This window comes from Nerophis lumbriciformis, linkage group LG25, assembly GCF_033978685.3.
Source record: "Nerophis lumbriciformis linkage group LG25, RoL_Nlum_v2.1, whole genome shotgun sequence".
NCBI classification, from domain to species: Eukaryota; Metazoa; Chordata; class Actinopteri; order Syngnathiformes; family Syngnathidae; genus Nerophis; species Nerophis lumbriciformis.
The window spans coordinates 39,427,045-39,449,600 of NC_084572.2; the positions used below are offsets into that span (position 1 = coordinate 39,427,045).

The 22,556-nt window shown below is 39.8% G+C and overlaps 1 protein-coding gene across 1 annotated transcript in view; it reads left to right on the plus strand.

Moving 5' to 3' along the window:
* The window catches only part of prss12 (serine protease 12), a 62,519-nt gene that overhangs the window by 17,230 nt on the left and 22,733 nt on the right, over positions 1-22,556 (plus strand). Inside the window, exons 6-8 of the mRNA XM_061984390.1 lie at positions 2,210-2,351; positions 11,435-11,655; positions 20,424-20,565. Coding sequence (XP_061840374.1) covers positions 2,210-2,351; positions 11,435-11,655; positions 20,424-20,565 — 505 coding nt within the window. The remainder of the gene's footprint in view (positions 1-2,209; positions 2,352-11,434; positions 11,656-20,423; positions 20,566-22,556) is intronic.

Consider the following 22,556-nt stretch of genomic DNA (forward strand, 5'->3'; position numbering starts at 1 on the left):
TATCTTCTGGGAAGGCTGTCCACAAGGTTGTGGAGTGTGTTTATATCTTCTGGGAAGGCTGTCCACAAGGTTGTGGAGTGTGTTTATATCTTCTGGGAAGGCTGTCCACAAGGTTCAAGATTCAAGATTGTTTATTGTCATATGCACAGTTAAACAGACAGTTTGCTGTACAATGAAATCTTACGGAAGTTGCGGAGTGTGTTTATATCTTCTGGGAAGGCTGTCCACAAGGTTGCGGAGTGTCTTTATATCTTCTGGGAAGGCTGTCCACAAGGTTGTGGAGTGTGTTTATATCTTCTGGGAAGGCTGTCCACAAGGATGCGGAGTGTCTTTATATCTTCTGGGAAGGCTGTCCACAAGGATGCAGAGTGTGTTTATATCTTCTGGGAAGGCTGTCCACAAGGTTGCAGAGTGTGTTTATATCTTCTGGGAAGGCTGTCCACAAGGTTGCGGAGTGTGTTTATATCTTCTGGGAAGGCTGTCCACAAGGTTGCGGAGTGTGTTTATATCTTCTGGGAAGGCTGTCCACAAGGTTCAAGATTCAAGATTGTTTATTGTCATATGCACAGTTAAACAGACAGTTTGCCGTACAATGAAAATCTTACGGAGGTTGCAGAGTGTCTTTATATCTTCTGGGAAGGCTGTCCACAAGGTTGCAGAGTGTCTTTATATCTTCTGGGAAGGCTGTCCACAAGGTTGCGGAGTGTCTTTATATCTTCTGGGAAGGCTGTCCACAAGGTTGCAGAGTGTCTTTATATCTTCTGGGAAGGCTGTCCACAAGGTTGCAGAGTGTGTTTATATCTTCTGGGAAGGCTGTCCACAAGGTTGCAGAGTGTGTTTATATCTTCTGGGAAGGCTGTCCACAAGGATGCGGAGTGTCTTTATATCTTCTGGGAAGGCTGTCCACAAGGCTGTGGAGTGTGTTTATAGGAATTTTCCACCATCCTTCCAAAAGCAGCAATGTCCCGACATGACGACGGCGTGCCATCATGTCTGTGTTCTAAAGCAGAAAGAGAAGAAAAGTAAGGTATATTTTTCATAGTACCTTTTAGTACCGCCTAGCGTGTGTGATCTACTATTGCATTTGAAAAGTCTTATTTAAATGAGTTTTTTGATCTTTCACCATGGAGACACTCATTCACCGCACGTTCATGTTATCATGTTCTACCTGTGGTGGGGTTTTTTTTTTTTACAACAGAACCCACTTTGGTAGCTCGCTGAAAGAGTGCTCATGGAAGATGCTGGCAATACATGTGCTGGACTGTTCCGGACGCAAGAAAATGCATATTGCAAGAATTGTTTTCATATATATGAATCATTAAAATATGTAAGTAATTTTATTCAGCCTCTTGAAGGGGAATTACTGTATTATGCAAAACCAAGTATTGGTTCCTGTTTTTGTGTGTTTGGGATCTGTGTCCATCCTCTTGTTGTGGGGCAGACTGGCTCGTACATGCACATGCATCCTCCGCTGTTGCCATTGAATACATTCAGAAAGTAGCTTGAAGACGGTCTGTCAAACAAAATCTATGCAAAGTTTGGACCAAAGCTCCACTGTTAGTTAAAAGTTATGTTTTGTTTGTTTGTTTTCGCCCCTAACTTGAAAATAGTTTTGATTTTTTGACCACTCTTTGTTTTAATCCAGTGATGAGACAAATCTCTGTTTATCCTTTTATTTTGGACTTGATTGTCTCTTTTTTTTTCATTGAATAGTTGTAAGGTGAAAAACCTTTGGAAAAGGTGGACAAATACAAAAGCAATTAGGGACCAATATAAACAAATGACAATAAACCATTTTTTAAAGTAAAAGTGTTTCCAAAAGTACATATAGTGACCCTTAACAGCTTGGATTTGGCATTTAAACATTTAACAACCACTTGGCAATTCAAATAAATTCAACACATCAAATCAAACATCAAAATAATACAAGTCATCTCTGTCAACATGAGGCCCTTCTGTTTGGGTGAAGGCTTTGGCCTTATGTAGAGTTTGCCAAAACAGTTAGGTACTAGGTAGACCACAAGGTACTAGGTACTAGGTAGACCACAAGGTACTAGGTACTAGGTAGACCACAAGGTACTAGGTACTAGGTAGACCGCAAGGAAGTGTTTTAAATGTTGAAAAAAAAATCATAACGTGACCCCTGTAAATTCTTAAGAATCAAAAGTTTCCATTGTTACGTCCGATAAAACTGTTTTTTTCTCCCCAGATGGTAGCGCTCGGTTAGTGGGCGGGGCCAGGAGCCACGAAGGACGCTTAGAAGTCTTCTACCACGGTCAGTGGGGGACAGTGTGTGATGATGGCTGGACAGATGCAAACACACAAGTTGTGTGTCGCCAACTCGGCTACAGGTAATCAACTAGGCTACAAGTAATCAACTAGGCTACAAGTAATCAACTAGGCTACAGGTAATCAACTAGGCTACAAGTAATCAACTAGGCTACAGGTAATCACTAGGCTACAAGTAATCAACTAGGCTACAAGTAATCAACTAGGCTACAGGTAATCAACTCTGCTACAAGTAATCAACTAGGCTACAAGTAATCAACTAGGCTACAGGTAATCAACTAGGCTACAGGTAATCAACTAGGCTACAAGTAATCAACTAGGCTACAAGTAATCAACTAGGCTACAAGTAATCGACTACGCTACAAGTAATCAACTAGGCTACAAGTAATCAACTAGGCTACAAGTAATCAACTAGGCTACAGGTAATCAACAAGGCTACAAGTAATCAACTAGGCTACAGGTAATCAACTAGGCTACAAGTAATCAACTAGGCTACAAGTAATCAACTAGGCTACAGGTAATCAACTAGGCTACAAGTAATCAACTAGGCTACAGGTAATCACTAGGCTACAAGTAATCAACTAGGCTACAAGTAATCAACTAGGCTACAGGTAATCAACTCGGCTACAAGTAATCAACTAGGCTACAAGTAATCAACTAGGCTACAGGTAATCAACTAGGCTACAAGTAATCAACTAGGCTACAGGTAATCAACTAGGCTACAAGTAATCAACTAGGCTACAAGTAATCGACTACGCTACAAGTAATCAACTAGGCTACAAGTAATCAACTAGGCTACAAGTAATCAACTAGGCTACAGGTAATCAACTAGGCTACAAGTAATCAACTAGGCTACAGGTAATCAACTAGGCTACAAGTAATCAACTAGGCTAAAAGTAGTCAACTAGGCTACAAGTAATCAACTAGGCTACAGGTAATCAACTAGGCTACAAGTAATCAACTAGGCTACAAGTAATCAACTAGGCTGCAAGTAATCAACTAGGCTACAGGTAATCAACTAGGCTACAGGTAATCAACTAGGCTACAAGTAATCAACTAGGCTACAGGTAATCAACTAGGCTACAAGTAATCAACTAGGCTACAAGTAATCGACTACGCTACAAGTAATCAACTAGGCTACAGGTAATCAACTAGGCTACAAGTAATCAACTAGGCTACAAGTAATCAACTAGGCTACAGGTAATCAACTAGGCTACAAGTAATCAACTAGGCTACAGGTAATCAACTAGGCTACAAGTAATCAACTAGACTACAGGTAATCAACTAGGCTACAAGTAATCAACTAGGCTACAGGTAATCAACTAGGCTACAAGTAATCAACTAGGCTAAAAGTAATCAACTAGGCTACAAGTAATCAACTAGGCTACAGGTAATCAACTAGGCTACAAGTAATCAACTAGGCTACAAGTAATCAACTAGGCTACAGGTAATCAACTAGGCTACAAGTAATCAACTAGGCTACAAGTAATCAACTAGGCTAAAAGTAATCAACTAGGCTAAAAGTAATCAACTAGGCTACAGGTAATCAACTAGGCTACAAGCAATCAACTAGGCTACAAGTAATCAACTAGGCTACAGGTAATCAACTAGGCTACAAGTAATCAACTAGGCTACAGGTAATCAACTAGGCTACAAGTAATCAACTAGGCTACAAGTAATCAACTAGGCTACAGGTAATCAACTAGGCTACAAGTAATCAACTAGGCTACAAGTAATCAACTAGGCTACAGGTAATCAACTAGGCTACAAGTAATCAACTAGGCTACAAGTAATCAACTAGGCTACAGGTAATCAACTAGGCTACAGGTAATCAACTAGGCTACAAGTAATCAACTAGGCTACAAGTAATCAACTAGGCTACAGGTAATCAACTAGGCTACAAGTAATCAACTAGGCTACAAGTAATCAACTAGGCTACAGGTAATCACTAGGCTACAAGTAATCAACTAGGCTACAAGTAATCAACTAGGCTACAGGTAATCAACTCGGCTACAAGTAATCAACTAGGCTACAAGTAATCAACTAGGCTACAGGTAATCAACTCGGCTACAAGTAATCAACTAGGCTACAAGTAATCAACTAGGCTACAGGTAATCAACTAGGCTACAGGTAATCAACTAGGCTACAAGTAATCAACTAGGCTACAGGTAATCAACTAGGCTACAAGTAATCAACTAGGCTACAAGTAATCGACTACGCTACAAGTAATCAACTAGGCTACAAGTAATCAACTAGGCTACAAGTAATCAACTAGGCTACAGGTAATCAACTAGGCTACAAGTAATCAACTAGGCTACAGGTAATCAACTAGGCTACAAGTAATCAACTAGGCTAAAAGTAGTCAACTAGGCTACAAGTAATCAACTAGGCTACAGGTAATCAACTAGGCTACAAGTAATCAACTAGGCTACAAGTAATCAACTAGGCTGCAAGTAATCAACTAGGCTACAGGTAATCAACTAGGCTACAGGTAATCAACTAGGCTACAAGTAATCAACTAGGCTACAGGTAATCAACTAGGCTACAAGTAATCAACTAGGCTACAAGTAATCGACTAAGCTACAAGTAATCAACTAGGCTACAGGTAATCAACTAGGCTACAAGTAATCAACTAGGCTACAAGTAATCAACTAGGCTACAGGTAATCAACTAGGCTACAAGTAATCAACTAGGCTACAGGTAATCAACTAGGCTACAAGTAATCAACTAGACTACAGGTAATCAACTAGGCTACAAGTAATCAACTAGGCTACAGGTAATCAACTAAGCTACAAGTAATGAACTAGGCTAAAAGTAATCAACTAGGCTACAAGTAATCAACTAGGCTACAGGTAATCAACTAGGCTACAAGTAATCAACTAGGCTACAAGTAATCAACTAGGCTACAGGTAATCAACTAGGCTACAAGTAATCAACTAGGCTACAAGTAATCAACTAGGCTAAAAGTAATCAACTAGGCTACAAGTAATCAACTAGGCTACAGGTAATCAACTAGGCTACAAGTAATCAACTAGGCTACAAGTAATCAACTAGGCTACAGGTAATCAACTAGGCTACAAGTAATAAACTAGGCTACAAGTAATCAACTAGGCTACAGGTAATCAACTAGGCTACAAGTAATCAACTAGGCTACAAGTAATCAACTAGGCTACAGGTAATCAACTAGGCTACAAGTAATCAACTAGGCTACAAGTAATCAACTAGGCTACAGGTAATCAACTAGGCTACAGGTAATCAACTAGGCTACAAGTAATCAACTAGGCTACAGGTAATCAACTAGGCTACAAGTAATCAACTAGGCTACAAGTAATCAACTAGGCTACAAGTAATCAACTAGGCTACAGGTAATCAACTAGGCTACAAGTAATCAACTAGGCTACAAGTAATCAACTAGGCTACAGGTAATCAACTAGGCTACAAGTAATCAACTAGACTACAGGTAATCAACTAGGCTACAAGTAATCAACTAGGCTACAGGTAATCAACTAGGCTACAGGTAATCAACTAGGCTACAGGTAATCAACTAGGCTACAAGTAATCAACTAGACTACAGGTAATCAACTAGGCTACAAGTAATCAACTAGGCTACAGGTAATCAGCTAGGCTACAGGTAATCAACTAGGCTACAGGTAATCAACTAGGCTACAAGTAATCAACTAGGCTACAGGTAATCAACTAGGCTACAAGTAATCAACTAGGCTAAAAGTAGTCAACTAGGCTACAAGTAAGCAACTAGGCTACAGGTAATCAACTAGGCTACAAGTAATCAACTAGGCTACAAGTAATCAACTAGGCTGCAAGTAATCAACTAGGCTACAGGTAATCAACTAGGCTACAGGTAATCAACTAGGCTACAAGTAATCAACTAGGCTACAGGTAATCAACTAGGCTACAAGTAATCAACTAGGCTACAAGTAATCGACTACGCTACAAGTAATCAACTAGGCTACAGGTAATCAACTAGGCTACAAGTAATCAACTAGGCTACAAGTAATCAACTAGGCTACACGTAATCAACTAGGCTACAAGTAATCAACTAGGCTACAGGTAATCAACTAGGCTACAAGTAATCAACTAGACTACAGGTAATCAACTAGGCTACAAGTAATCAACTAGGCTACAGGTAATCAACTAGGCTACAAGTAATCAACTAGGCTAAAAGTAATCAACTAGGCTACAAGTAATCAACTAGGCTACAGGTAATCAACTAGGCTACAAGTAATCAACTAGGCTACAAGTAATCAACTAGGCTACAGGTAATCAACTAGGCTACAAGTAATCAACTAGGCTACAAGTAATCAACTAGGCTAAAAGTAATCAACTAGGCTACAAGTAATCAACTAGGCTACAGGTAATCAACTAGGCTACAAGCAATCAACTAGGCTACAAGTAATCAACTAGGCTACAGGTAATCAACTAGGCTACAAGTAATCAACTAGGCTACAGGTAATCAACTAGGCTACAAGTAATCAACTAGGCTACAAGTAATCAACTAGGCTACAGGTAATCAACTAGGCTACAAGTAATCAACTAGGCTACAAGTAATCAACTAGGCTACAGGTAATCAACTAGGCTACAAGTAATCAACTAGGCTACAAGTAATCAACTAGGCTACAGGTAATCAACTAGGCTACAGGTAATCAACTAGGCTACAAGTAATCAACTAGGCTACAAGTAATCAACTAGGCTACAGGTAATCAACTAGGCTACAAGTAATCAACTAGGCTACAAGTAATCAACTAGGCTACAGGTAATCACTAGGCTACAAGTAATCAACTAGGCTACAAGTAATCAACTAGGCTACAGGTAATCAACTCGGCTACAAGTAATCAACTAGGCTACAAGTAATCAACTAGGCTACAGGTAATCAACTCGGCTACAAGTAATCAACTAGGCTACAAGTAATCAACTAGGCTACAGGTAATCAACTAGGCTACAGGTAATCAACTAGGCTACAAGTAATCAACTAGGCTACAGGTAATCAACTAGGCTACAAGTAATCAACTAGGCTACAAGTAATCGACTACGCTACAAGTAATCAACTAGGCTACAAGTAATCAACTAGGCTACAAGTAATCAACTAGGCTACAGGTAATCAACTAGGCTACAAGTAATCAACTAGGCTACAGGTAATCAACTAGGCTACAAGTAATCAACTAGGCTAAAAGTAGTCAACTAGGCTACAAGTAATCAACTAGGCTACAGGTAATCAACTAGGCTACAAGTAATCAACTAGGCTACAAGTAATCAACTAGGCTGCAAGTAATCAACTAGGCTACAGGTAATCAACTAGGCTACAGGTAATCAACTAGGCTACAAGTAATCAACTAGGCTACAGGTAATCAACTAGGCTACAAGTAATCAACTAGGCTACAAGTAATCGACTAAGCTACAAGTAATCAACTAGGCTACAGGTAATCAACTAGGCTACAAGTAATCAACTAGGCTACAAGTAATCAACTAGGCTACAGGTAATCAACTAGGCTACAAGTAATCAACTAGGCTACAGGTAATCAACTAGGCTACAAGTAATCAACTAGACTACAGGTAATCAACTAGGCTACAAGTAATCAACTAGGCTACAGGTAATCAACTAAGCTACAAGTAATGAACTAGGCTAAAAGTAATCAACTAGGCTACAAGTAATCAACTAGGCTACAGGTAATCAACTAGGCTACAAGTAATCAACTAGGCTACAAGTAATCAACTAGGCTACAGGTAATCAACTAGGCTACAAGTAATCAACTAGGCTACAAGTAATCAACTAGGCTAAAAGTAATCAACTAGGCTACAAGTAATCAACTAGGCTACAGGTAATCAACTAGGCTACAAGTAATCAACTAGGCTACAAGTAATCAACTAGGCTACAGGTAATCAACTAGGCTACAAGTAATAAACTAGGCTACAAGTAATCAACTAGGCTACAGGTAATCAACTAGGCTACAAGTAATCAACTAGGCTACAAGTAATCAACTAGGCTACAGGTAATCAACTAGGCTACAAGTAATCAACTAGGCTACAAGTAATCAACTAGGCTACAGGTAATCAACTAGGCTACAAGTAATCAACTAGGCTACAGGTAATCAACTAGGCTACAAGTAATCAACTAGGCTACAAGTAATCAACTAGGCTACAAGTAATCAACTAGGCTACAGGTAATCAACTAGGCTACAAGTAATCAACTAGGCTACAAGTAATCAACTAGGCTACAGGTAATCAACTAGGCTACAAGTAATCAACTAGACTACAGGTAATCAACTAGGCTACAAGTAATCAACTAGGCTACAGGTAATCAACTAGGCTACAGGTAATCAACTAGGCTACAGGTAATCAACTAGGCTACAAGTAATCAACTAGACTACAGGTAATCAACTAGGCTACAAGTAATCAACTAGGCTACAGGTAATCAGCTAGGCTACAGGTAATCAACTAGGCTACAAGTAATCAACTAGGCTGCAAGTAAATAACTAGGCTACAGGTAATCAACTAGGCTACAGGTAATCAACTAGGCTACAAGTAATCAACTAGGCTACAAGTAATCAACTAGGCTACAGGTAATCAACTAGGCTACAGGTAATTTTAAATACTGTCGGCCACATACAATGGAACCTCCATTTACAAACTTAATTGGTCCTTGAACATGGTTCGTAAAACAAAAAGTTTGTATAGTGAGGCAAAGTTCCCCATAACAATCAATGGAAACATTAACATTGTTTTAGCCTCGACAAAAGTCCCTATTATTAGTAAAAAAACGCACAGTTTCAAGACATTATACAGTATATATATATATATATATATATATATATATATATATATATATATATATATATATATATATATATATATATATATATATATATATATATATATATATATATATATATATATATATATATATATATATATATATATAGGGTACATTACATGGCGGTGTGGCCATTGTTACACAGGAGTGCCTTGATGAGACCAGTTGGTTGTGTTTGTTTAAAGTGGACATGCTGGGGTAGTATATAACATGTTGGGGTGGTATATAATAAACATGCTGGGGTGGTATATCATAAACATGCTGGGGTAGTATATAACATGTTGGGGTGGTATATAATAAACATGCTGGGGTGGTATATAATAAACATGTTGGGGTGGTATATCATAAACATGCTGGGGTGGTATATAATAAACATGCTGGGGTAGTATATCATAAACATGCTGGGGTGGTATATAATAAACATGCTGGGGTGGTATATAATAAACATGCTGGGGTAGTATATCATAAACATGTTGGGGTAGTATATCATAAACATGCTGGGGTGGTATATAATAAACATGCTGGGGTGGTATATAATAAACATGCTGGGGTGGTATATAATAAACATGCTGGGGTGGTATATAATAAATATGCTGGGGTGGTATATCATAAACATGTTGGGGTGGTATATCATAAACATGCTGGGGTGGTATATAATAAACATGCTGGGGTGGTATATCATAAACATGCTGGGGTGGTATATAATAAACATGCTGGGGTGGTATATCATAAACATGCTGGGGTGGTATATCATAAACATGCTGGGGTGGTATATCATAAACATGCTGGGGTGGTATATAATAAACATGCTGGGGTGGTATATCATAAACATGCTGGGGTGGTATATCATAAACATGCTGGGGTGGTATATCATAAACATGCTGGGGTGGTATATCATAAACATGCTGGGGTGGTATATCATAAACATGTTTTCTTTCAGGCACAGGTTACATCTTTTAGCTGCACTGTTGTATGCTGAGCTAGCACAAGGCGCTTTTGTCCAACAATGGCCACACCCCCATGTAATGTACCCTACATATATATATATATATATATATATATATATATATATATATATATATATATATATATATATATATATATATATATATATATATATATATATATATATATATATATATATATATATATATATATATATATATATATATATATATATTCAATGGAGGCGTTTGTAGATGGAGGTTCCACTGTTTGTAGATGGAGGTTCCACTGTTTGTAGATGGAGGTTATACTGTTTGTAGATGGAGGTTCCACTGTTTGTAGATGGAGGTTCCACTGTTTGTAGATGGAGGTTCCACTGTTTGTAGATGGAGGTTCTACTGTTTGTAGATGGAGGTTCCACTGTTTGTAGATGGAGGTTCCACTGTTTGTAGATGGAGGTTCCACTGTGTGTAGATGGAGGTTCTACTGTTTGTAGATGGAGGTTCCACTGTTTGTAGATGGAGGTTCTACTGTTTGTAGATGGAGGTTCCACTGTTTGTAGATGGAGGTTCCACTGTTTGTAGATGGAGGTTCCACTGTTTGTAGATGGAGGTTCCACTGTTTGTAGATGGAGGTTCCACTGTTTGTAGATGGAGGTTCCACTGTTTGTAGATGGAGGTTCCACTGTTTGTAGATGGAGGTTCCACTGTTTGTAGATGGAGGTTCCACTGTTTGTAGATGGAGGTTCTACTGTTTGTAGATGGAGGATCCACTGTTTGTAGATGGAGGTTCTACTGTTTGTAGATGGAGGTTCCACTGTTTGTAGATGGAGGTTCCACTGTTTGTAGATGGAGGTTCCACTGTTTGTAGATGGAGGTTCCACTGTTTGTAGATGGAGGTTCCACTGTTTGTAGATGGAGGTTCCACTGTTTGTAGATGGAGGTTCTACTGTTTGTAGATGGAGGTTCCACTGTTTGTAGATGGAGGTTCCACTGTTTGTAGATGGAGGTTCCACTGTTTGTAGATGGAGGTTCTACTGTTTGTAGATGGAGGTTCCACTGTTTGCAGATGGAGGTTCTACTGTTTGTAGATGGAGGTTCCACTGTTTGTAGATGGAGGTTCCACTGTTTGTAGATGGAGGTTCCACTGTTTGTAGATGGAGGTTCCACTGTTTGTAGATGGAGGTTCCACTGTTTGTAGATGGAGGTTCCACTGTTTGTAGATGGAGGTTCTACTGTTTGTAGATGGAGGTTCCACTGTTTGTAGATGGAGGTTCCACTGTTTGTAGATGGAGGTTCCACTGTTTGTAGATGGAGGTTCCACTGTAGCAGTATTTAATGATGATAATAATAGAAATGGGTGGACTGTGTGCAGGTTAGGCCAAACTCTGGTCCCTGAAGGACTAGACATCACCCCTAACCCTCGCTTCGGTGTGGCGTCCGGTCCTATCCTCCTGGACGAGGTGAGCTGCGCTGGCAAGGAGCCCGGCCTCCTGCTGTGCAGAAGGAAGGAGTGGCTCAGCCACGACTGCACGCACCGCCAAGACGTCAACATCGCATGCAACCCCGAGCGCCTCGGAGACGGGATTACGGCGAGTAAGACACACTTTTATTCTCCTTCCCTCACCACTCACCCTGCTACTCAGCAAGCCAAAGTCTTCATTTACACCAATTTCCTGCCTCCACTTCTCTACGTAACAGAGAAGATCTCTTCCAGACCACACCTGGGCTCAATTAAAAGCCCACATCCCCATGACCATACCAGTATGTTAGCCTGCCCTGCTGGAGCCTATTTCTCTATGTACTAACTAGGAGGGGCCAAAGAGGGGCCAAATGTGGCCTCTCGTGCCATTTGCTTTGGCCCGCTAAAGGGTGTGTACCAAATGTGATACATGTTCATACTGGCATGTTTGCAAGTGTAGAAAAGTCTGTAGATTTGACAGTGAAATGTAGTGTCAAATCATCTCTGGGACCAACAACAACATCTGCTCTAATCAACAGACCTCAATTTTATGGCAAAAAAGTAGCAGCTCATTTGCCAGAATATTGCAGTCAAAATAACGGTGGTACTGTTTATTGCAATGTACTGTTACAAAAATGGCAAAAAGTATCAGCTCAGTTGCTAGAATTGTGCGGTATAATAACGGTGGTACTGTTTATTGCAATGTACTGTTACGAAAATGGCAAAAAAGTATCAGCTCAGTTGCTAGAATTGTGCAGTATAATAACGATGGTACTGGCTTGTGTTGTACTGTGAAAAGAATGAACGTAGATTTTACGGTAGAAAAAAATCTGGCAGCTCAGTCACCAGAATTGTATTGTAAAAACAACAGTGGTACAGTTTTTCAATTGACAGTATTTTGTGTAACACCCCCCACGGTAAATTTCAGGGTTTTTACCCTAAAATGTATTTATTTTGACTGGCTAACTGGTTGCCACCAATTGAACCTGACAACTTTCTTTAGTTTATTTCAAACATGAACACACTTACAACACATCACAACATTTCATATCATTTCACTTGACATCATGTCTGAAAAGGAGTAGGAAGAAGCACAACTTATTTAATACCACTTCACAGCGTTTACAAATATATACTTTTATTTACTGACCTTTTTATATAATAAAATAACATCTATGAATTAGTATACACAACAGTTTTGTAATATTTAGTGAATTAATTCAGTCATTATTAACATACTGAGATGAAGAATATCTTATTTTCAATAAGGTTGAAAGTATTTCTCATAATTCTTCTTCTTTGTAGTTTGTAAGCACTTTTATTTTGAACAAGCTCTTAAAGTGGATCATATCAGTACAATGTTTCACTTCTTTACATTTCATTGCACATACGGATATGCTAAAGGTTCTAAGTGTTGTACGTGCATATAAATGTTTTCAATTATTTTTTCCTCGAAGGTTATATTTCTCCTACTACCTTATATTTATAAATCCTCACTCGCTGTGCATTCCCATACGACATCAGCACGACTCATTGTACTTACTTTGATTACGTGAAAGTGACATGACTTCAAGAACAATGAAAAACACAAAACTTATGACAGACTTATGCTGCCTTTAAACTTGTTTTGATTTAATAAGATGTTTTTGGGGACAACTAATGGTCACAATAATTCATTCATTTCAGCTCTTGATGAAGTAAATTGAATACGCGGACACATTTGTTACTAGATACTTTCTAATACGCTTCTGCCTTGAAGACGTTGTGTATGTAATAGGCAACTAGAACTATTTGATAGCTGTTTATATGGACAAATGTGCTCTTTTAGGCTGCAATTAAGGCAGTGCTTCTCTATTATTTTAGGTCATGCTTCATTTGGTTGACCAAAAGTCTTTGTCTTTGTCAACGACCAACTGTCCCCGGACTCAAACAGGAATGATTGATTCTTTCTGATATTTGATCAAAGATAAAAATATGTTATGGACATTTATCTCTGCAAAGCAGGTACCGATTGCTTTCTTCCTCCATATATGTTCTAACGTTAATGCTTGCTCACATTACATCCAGGGTTTTGTGGGCCTTTTTCCACCGCAGGTACTTTGACAGGAACTTTCCTATTTTCCCAAAGTACCCCGCTGTGTATCCACCAAAAACTACCCGAGTAGATTTATTTCTTCAGGAACTATTTATATTTCACAGTAGCGAGGTGGGACTTTTCGAGGGGCGGGCAGTTTGTTGTTTTGTACTCAGCCGTAGTCTTTAAACCAGCATTCACTTTAATGAATTTAATTCATTTTCATAAACTTAATTTCAATATGCAAAAGCTACAAGAAGTGGACGGACTCCCTTGAACATATTTACAGAGGAATATCAAATATTTGAAGCAACAAGGCGAGCTGCTGACCAAGACTCCGACCTTGTAGTTTGAAAAGAAATGTGAAACGATGGATGAGTGGAATGACGCTAAATCAGATCCAATATTCACTCATTATTTTGTTACATGCTTTAAAAGTAGTCAGCGACATTCCATTAGTGTAGTTTTCCGTCTCAACCTGAGTGAACCGAATGCTAATGCCCGTGAGATAAACACGTTTAACATTGGGGACGGCATGGCGCCATTGGGAGAGTGGCTGTGCCAGCAACCTGAGGGTTCCTGGTTCAATCCCCACCGTCTACCATCCTAGTCACGTCCGTTGTGTCCTTGAGCAAGACACTTCACCCTTGCTCCTGATGGGTCCTGGTTAGCGCCTTGCATGGCAGCTCCCGTCATCAGTGTGTGAATGTGTGTGTGAATGGGTGAATGTGGAAATAGTCTCAAAGCGCTTTGAGTTCTTTAAAAAGGTAGAAAAGCGCTATACAAGTAAAACCCATTTGTTGGGGATTTACTTTCTGAAAGATGCTTTATCCTTTATGCTTTTTACTTTAGTCAATACAATTTACAGAAGTGTTAGTTTACTCAAACTAAATCAATTTAGATGACTAAAATATGACTGAAACTAAAATACATTTTCATCAAAAGACTAAAAACTAAATTAAAACTGCTGTCAAAATGTTGGCGATAACTAAGACAAACATTTTTAGTCAACGAATTTAACACTGCTTACCTCCGTGACTATAAATAGTATCATTAGTCTATACAATTGTTATAAGTACACCTCTGCAGGCACAAGACACTGATGCAACGTTGATTATACGTACGTGTCCTTTTAAACTGACTTTGAAACAACGTTGCAAAATGGTTGGATTTGTAAATTGCGACACCATTGATGCCCAACGTTGGATCCACGTTGTTGGTTGGGAAATGATCACATTTCAATGTCAAATCAACGTCACAACCTGACATTGAATAAACTTTGTCAAAAAGCATGTTGTTTTAATGTTATAGACTTAGACTTAGAATTCCTTTTTATTGTCATTCAAATTTGAACTTTACAGCACAGATAAGAATGACATTTCGTTACATAAGCTCATGGTAGTGCAGGATAAAAAAGCAATAAGGTGCATATATAAATAATAAATATATATGTAAAATAAATATATATAAATATAAATAAATAAATAAATAGATTAGTGTACAGATAAATATATTGCACTTTTTCACATGCGTCCACCTTTATGGATTTATGTTATATTGTCTCTTTTATTCCAGCCAGTTAATCCATTGTTGGGGGGAGTTGAGGGGATCATTGAATGATGATGCGTTCAAGAGTCTTACGGCCTGAGGGAAGAAGCTGTTACAGAACCTGGAGGTTCTGCTTCGGAGGCTACGGAACTTCTTTCTAGAGTCCAGCAGTGGAAACAGTCCTTGGTGGGGGTGGGAGGAGTCTTTGCATATTTTATTGATATTTTTATGTTTGAGTTGTTCAACGTCAGGACCTCATTCAACAAGTTCTCAACGTTGTTTTAATGTCTTTTGTCTGTTGGGATTGTTTCCTTGTTAACAATAAAGAAAAGACAAAAAGTCAGAAATAAAGGTAACAGATTAACATTGTTTTTGTGTAGGTGACAGAAAAGATTACAAGTGCATCAAATTGCCAGAAATGAGAAAAACAAAATATATCCTATTTTCCAGACTAGCAGTCGCGTTGATATATGAGCCACGCCCACTAAATTAAAAAAGGAAAGTATTTTTCCACATATTAGCTGCACCCCACTATAAGCCTCAGATATACGTGAAATGACTTCAAATGTTCTCCTTTTTTGATGTTTATCAGTACTTTTTAAACACTTTGAGTTTTTAGCAGTTTCTTCAAGTGGATCATTTTGCGCTGTAAAAAAAAATCTGCAAAATTGACTGTAAAATGCCGGTGGCTGTGATTGCCAGGAACTCACCCTAAAAAAGGCAGGGTTAGGGTTAGGGTTAAGCCTAACCCTAACCCTAAAAATACAGGAAAAGACCAACCTCCTGTGCCTTCTGGAGAACATTTAGATGTTAAGTGTCTGTCAAGCTTTGCACAAGTGATGCAAGCTGATATCATTCGATATCACTTTTTGCCCATATCGCACCGCTATTCGATACCGGAACGTATTCTGTCAAATTAAATATACAATATGCAAAATCTTTCATTTAGACAGAATAATTCTGTATTTGCATGCTTGTGACATTACAGTGAATGAATTGTACAATTTTCCATTATTTTCACAGTAAAATCAAATGTTTTCTACGTCTTTTAACCATAAATACTTCAGTTGTCTTCTTGCTTTGCAGGAATGCACTGCATCTAAATAAAGATTGATTGATTGATGATCTACTACTGTCATCAACTATTTTGGATTTTTGGCATTTTGCTGTACCATAACCACGTATTAGTGTGTAAAGAATGCATTGTGGGCCGTGCTGCACTCAGAGACTGAAAAAGAGTTTATTGACGCAGTTTAGGGAGAACATTCTCTTCAATCAATCAATCACTCTTTATTTATATAGCCCTAAATCACAAGTGTCTCAAAGGGCTGCACAAGCCACAACCACATCCTCGGTACAAAGCCCACATAAGGGCAAGGAAAAACTCACCCCAGTGGGACGTCGATGTGAATGACTATGAGAAACCTTGGAGAGGACCGCATATGTGGGTAACCCCCCCCCTCTAGGGGAGACCGAAAGCAATGGATGTCGAGTGGGTCTGACATAATATTGTGAGAGTCCAGTCCATAGTGGATCCAACATAATAGTAAGAGTCCAGTCCATAGTGGGGCCAGCAGGACACCATCCCGAGCGGAGACGGGTCAGCAGCGCAGAGATGTTCCCAGCCGATGCACAGGCGAGCGGTCCACCCCGGGTCCCGACTCTGGACAGCCAGCACTTCATCCATGGCCACCGGACCTGTGCCCCCCCCCCCTCCACAAGGAAGAGGGGAGCAGAAAAGAAACGGCAGATCAACTGGTCTAACAGGGGGGCTATTTAAAGGCTAGAGTATACAAATGAGTTTTAAGATGGGACTTAAATGCTTCTACTGAGGTAGCATCTCTAATTGTTACCGGGAGGGCATTCCATAGTACTGGAGCACCAATAGAAAACGCTCTATAGCCCGCAGACTTTTTTTGGGCTCTGGGAATCACTAATAAGCCGGAGTTCTTTGAACGCAGATTTCTTGCCGGGACATATGGTACAATGCAATCGACAAGATAGGACGGAGCTAGACCGTGTAGTATTTTATACGTAAGTAGTAAAACCTTAAAGTCACATCTTAAGTGCACAGGAAGCCAGTGCAGGTGAGCCAGTATAGGTATATATATATATATATATATATATATGTATATAAAGGTATATACAGTATAGGCGTAATATGATCAAACTTTCTTGTTCTTGTCAAAAGTCTAGCAGCCGCATTTTGTACCAACTGTAATCTTTTAATGCTAGACATAGGGAGACCCCAAAATAATACGTTACAGTAGTCGAGACGAGACGTAACGAACGCATGAATAATGATCTCAGCGTCGCTAGTGGATAAAATAGAACGAATTTTAGCGATATTACGGAGATGTCATTACTGCAAAGCATTCGTGAGTCGGATTTGTTGGGAGTGTTTATGTTTATGTTTATGTTTATGTTTATGTTTATGTTTATGTTTATGTTTATGTTTATGTTTATGTTTATGTTTATGTGTGCCAAAGGCTGATTGGTTTGTGTTGATGTTGGAAAGGCAGGCAGCGCTTTGAAGTCAACGCTGGTGCTCGCTTTTCTGCATTCTCTTGGCTCTTTGGCACAAACAACTTGGTAAAAACCATGTGTTGATTTAGTTTGGACTGATTTGATCCTAACAGTAACGAAATAAACAATCTCCTTCCTGTTTGGTGCGGTTGGACTGAGACAGACGTACTGTATGTGGGGGCTGAATGAAATAAACACAGCTGATACATTGAAGAGGTGGTGATCTGTGGAAACATCTTTCTGTGTGCATAATTGACAAAAGTATTTGGCCATCTGTGCAAATGATGAGAATCAGGTGTCTTAATGACTAATCACAGGTGTATCAAATCAAGCACTTTAGGCACAGAGACTGTTTCTACAAACATTATTGAAAGAATGGGCCGCTGTCAGTGATTGCTAGCGTGGAACTGTCATAGGATGCCACCTGTGCAACAAATACAGCGGTGTCATTTCCTTGCTCCTAAATATTCCGAAAAGTGAAGAGTTTGGGAACAACAGCAACTCAGCCACCAAGTGGGAGGCCACGTAAACTGACAGAGAGGGTCAGCGGATGTTGAAGCGCATAGTGCAAAGACTTTCTGCACAGTCAGTTGCTACAGAGCTCCAAAGCTCCATAAAGACATGGATGACAGAGTCTGGTGTGGATGAACTTGACTGGCCTGCACAGAGTCCTGACCTGAACCCGATAGAACACCTTTGGGATGAACTAGAACGGAGACTGAGAGCCAGGCCTTCTCCACCAACATCAGCGTGTGACCACACCAATGTGCTTTTGGAAGAATGGTGGAAAATTGCTATAAACACACTCCACAACCTTGTGGACAGCCTTCCCAGAAGATATAAAGACACTCCACAACCTTGTGGACAGCCCTCCCAGAAGAGTTGAAGCTGTGATAGCTGCAAAAGGTCATATTGAACCCTATGGGTTAGGAATGGGATGGCACTTCAAGTTCATATGTGAGTCAAGGCAGGTGGCCAAATACTTTTGGCAATATAGAATATATTCTAGAACAAGCTTTTCCTCAGCAAAGATCAATTATTAATACTGGGAAATAAATCAATACCAAGAATTAGTTAGATTGGCTGATACTGATACCAAAGTACTCAGGTGTAATACACTTTTACACCACTTGTGGCAGTAATGACATCATCACACAAGTACTCAGGTGTAATACACTTTTACACCACTTGTGGCAGTAATGACATCATCACACAAGTACTCAGGTGTAATACACTTTTACACCACTTGTGGCAGTAATGACATCATCACACAAGTACTCAGGTGTAATACACTTTTACACCACTTGTGGCAGTAATGACAACATCACACAAGTACTCAGGTGTAATACACTTTTACACCACTTGTGGCAGTAATGACATCATCACACAAGTACTCAGGTGTAATACACTTCTACACCACTTGTGGCAGTAATGACATCATCACACAAGTACTCAGGTGTAATACACTTTTACACCACTTGTGGCAGTAATGACATCATCACACAAGTACTCAGGTGTAATACACTTTTACACCACTTGTGGCAGTAATGACATCATCACACAAGTACTCAGGTGTAATACACTTTTACACCACTTGTGGCAGTAATGACATCATCACACAAGTGCTCAGGTGTAATACACTTTTACACCACTTGTGGCAGTAATGACATCATCACACAAGTACTCAGGTGTAATACACTTTTGCACCACTTGTGGCAGTAATGACATCATCACACAAGTACTCAGGTGTAATACACTTTTACACCACTTGTGGCAGTAATGACATCATCACACAAGTACTCAGGTGTAATACACTTTTACACCACTTGTGGCAGTAATGACATCATCACACAAGTACTCAGGTGTAATACACTTTTACACCACTTGTGGCAGTAATGACATCATCACACAAGTACTCAGGTGTAATACACTTTTGCACCACTTGTGGCAGTAATGACAACATCACACAAACAGAATACGTCTTCTTAAGCACAACAAATATGACTTAAGTAGTGAATCTGTACTTTCGTTTGCACTTAAAGTATATTTAAGAAACATGTATTATTATTATTATTATTTTAGTAATTTAGTTAGAATGTATTTATTGTAGCACTGCATAATTGTATGCTCATGTATTTTTCAGCAATTTGTTTGAGTCTTTTCTCTTGCAGCATATTAAATTAGTGTTTATGTTTGTAATCAGCCTGACCTGAGCCTTGATAATCATCTTTGCGGTCAACACATGCTTTCACATCATTTGACCAGCTTTGTTCTATTAAACTGGAAGTAGGTTAGATGAAATGATTGAAAATATTTCAAGTCAAAAGTAAGAAGACTAATTCAGTGTTGATATTTAAGTGTGCCCCGGGTCCTCCTGTAGTGGAAATCTTGGGTCCCAATGGCAAAAAGGTTAAGAAACCCCGTTTTAAACATTTTGTTTTTTAGACAGCTCAATACAAAAAGGACATAAACACACTTTGCACATTTCCTATTTTGTAGAACACGCGTTAGAGAACACGCGTCACACCCTCATTGTCACGCTTCTGAAAACTGCTACTCAATACTGCAGAATCTTGATTGATTGACATCTGCAAAACTGTCACATCCATAGTTTGTTCTGATGTTGAGGCTTCTATAGATGGAGGGAGGTCTGTAATGTTGATGTTGTGTCCCGTTAACTACAGCATGTGTGTGTGTGTGTGTGTGTGTGTGTGTGTGTGTGTGTGTGTGTGTGTGTGTGTGTGTGTTGTACAGGTGTTCCCGTGAGGCTGGTTGGGGGAGAAAGCCCCAGAGAGGGGCGGGTGGAGCTTTACCTGTCTGGCCAGTGGGGGACGGTGTGTGACGACGGGTGGACCGATCAGGACGCTGAAGTTGTGTGTCGACAGATGGGATACAGGTGTGTGGGCAGATGGGATACAGGTATGTGGGCAGATGGGATACAGGTATGTGGGCAGATGGGATACAGGTGTGTGGGCAGATGGGATACAGGTATGTGGGCAGATGGGATACAGGTGTGTGGGCAGATGGGATACAGGTATGTGGGCAGATGGGATACAGGTGTGTGGGCAGATGGGATACAGGTGTGTGGGCAGATGGGATACAGGTGTGTGGGCAGATGGGATACAGGTGTGTGGGCAGATGGGATACAGGTGTGTGGGCAGATGGGATACAGGTATGTCGGCAGATGGGATACAGGTGTGTGGGCAGATGGGATACAGGTGTGTGGGCAGATGGGATACCGGTATCTGGGCAGATGGGATACAGGTGTGTGGGCAGATGGGATACAGGTATGTGGGCAGATGGGATACAGGTGTGTGGGCAGATGGGATACAGGTGTGTGGGCAGATGGGATACAGGTGTGTGGGCAGATGGGATACAGGTATGTGGGCAGATGGGATACAGGTATGTGGGCAGATGGGATACAGGTGTGTGGGCAGATGGGATACAGGTATGTGGGCAGATGGGATACAGGTATGTGGGCAGATGGGATACAGGTATGTGGGCAGATGGGATACAGGTGTGTGGGCAGATGGGATACAGGTGTGTGGGCAGATGGGATACAGGTGTGTGGGCAGATGGGATACAGGTATGTGGGCAGGTGAAAGTGATAGTTGCTGCAAACAAATGTCACCACGTTTGATGTTAAAACTAAAATAGAAAAATGTCTGCAAAACATTATTTTTAACTGATGTTGTGGAAATGTATACAACAACAGTCGGCACAAAAACGGCGTCTCCTCAAGCATGTCCGAGCTTTTTTTCCTGGCATTCACGCACCATTGACCTGGATAGTCGTACAGACAGACCGGGAAAGAGTTCTTAGCAAGTCCAACAGAAAAGGATTTATGATGCTGATGTGAAAATAATGTGGTCAGTTCTTTCTTTAGCCAAAAACGTCTCTTTAAGAAGTAGGCTTTGTGACGATTGGTGCGCAGCGGCTGTCGGCGTGATCCCAGGATGAAGAGAAGGTAGGCAAAGTGCAAGCAGGGGACCCCTTTATTAGATACCAGGCAGATGAAGTAAAACAGGTCTCAAAAAGCAATAAAACACTTTGGCATACAGAAGACAATGAACCAGCACTGAGAGGGGGTACTAAAAAAGGTGGAACTAAAAAAAAGTAATGCATATTGTCCAACTGGCAGGACAATAACAACAATGTAAAGTTGCTGCAAAACCAAAACAATCACATCAGGACAGGGAATGATACCAAAGACAGGACAATAAAGAGTCATGTGGGATCAGGACAGGGTCGTCTTATATTTGGCTTAAACAGAACTTTGTTGAATATTTTTTACATGTTTTCAAACTGGAACCATTTTTCAATTTACAGTAATATGTTGTAAAAAAAGAAGTACAATTCTGACGACAGCTACAATGTACATAAAAATATATATAATACTTAGGCAGTTATGAAGTATCCTGAAGCGAATCCTTAAAGATTAATATTGAAATATATTCGCTGTCATATGCGAAAAGAGCAATAACTGCCATGTGGCCCTTAATGAAAATAAGGTTGCCACTCCCGCATGAACCTTACATTATGGTTACTTTTTTGCTACGCTTTGAACCGTTTCAGCTTATAAAACGGTGCGGCTAATTTATGGATTTTTCTTCTCTGACGGCTATAATGCAAATAGTTAAAAACAACAAAACCCAAGCAAAGATACTGAAATGGTGTGTTATTGTTTGTGCTATGGTACCAAAGCCATTCATAGCGTCTCTACTCATATGGATTCTTCATTCATCACCGCGAGCAACATCTGTAAGTTTTACAATATAACTAAAACGATTCTTACTTACTAAAGCGTCCCATGTGTGATGTCTGTAGGAGTGTTTTCATGCATATTTCTACCTGCTACCATAATGTCATGTAGCTAGCGTCATTAGC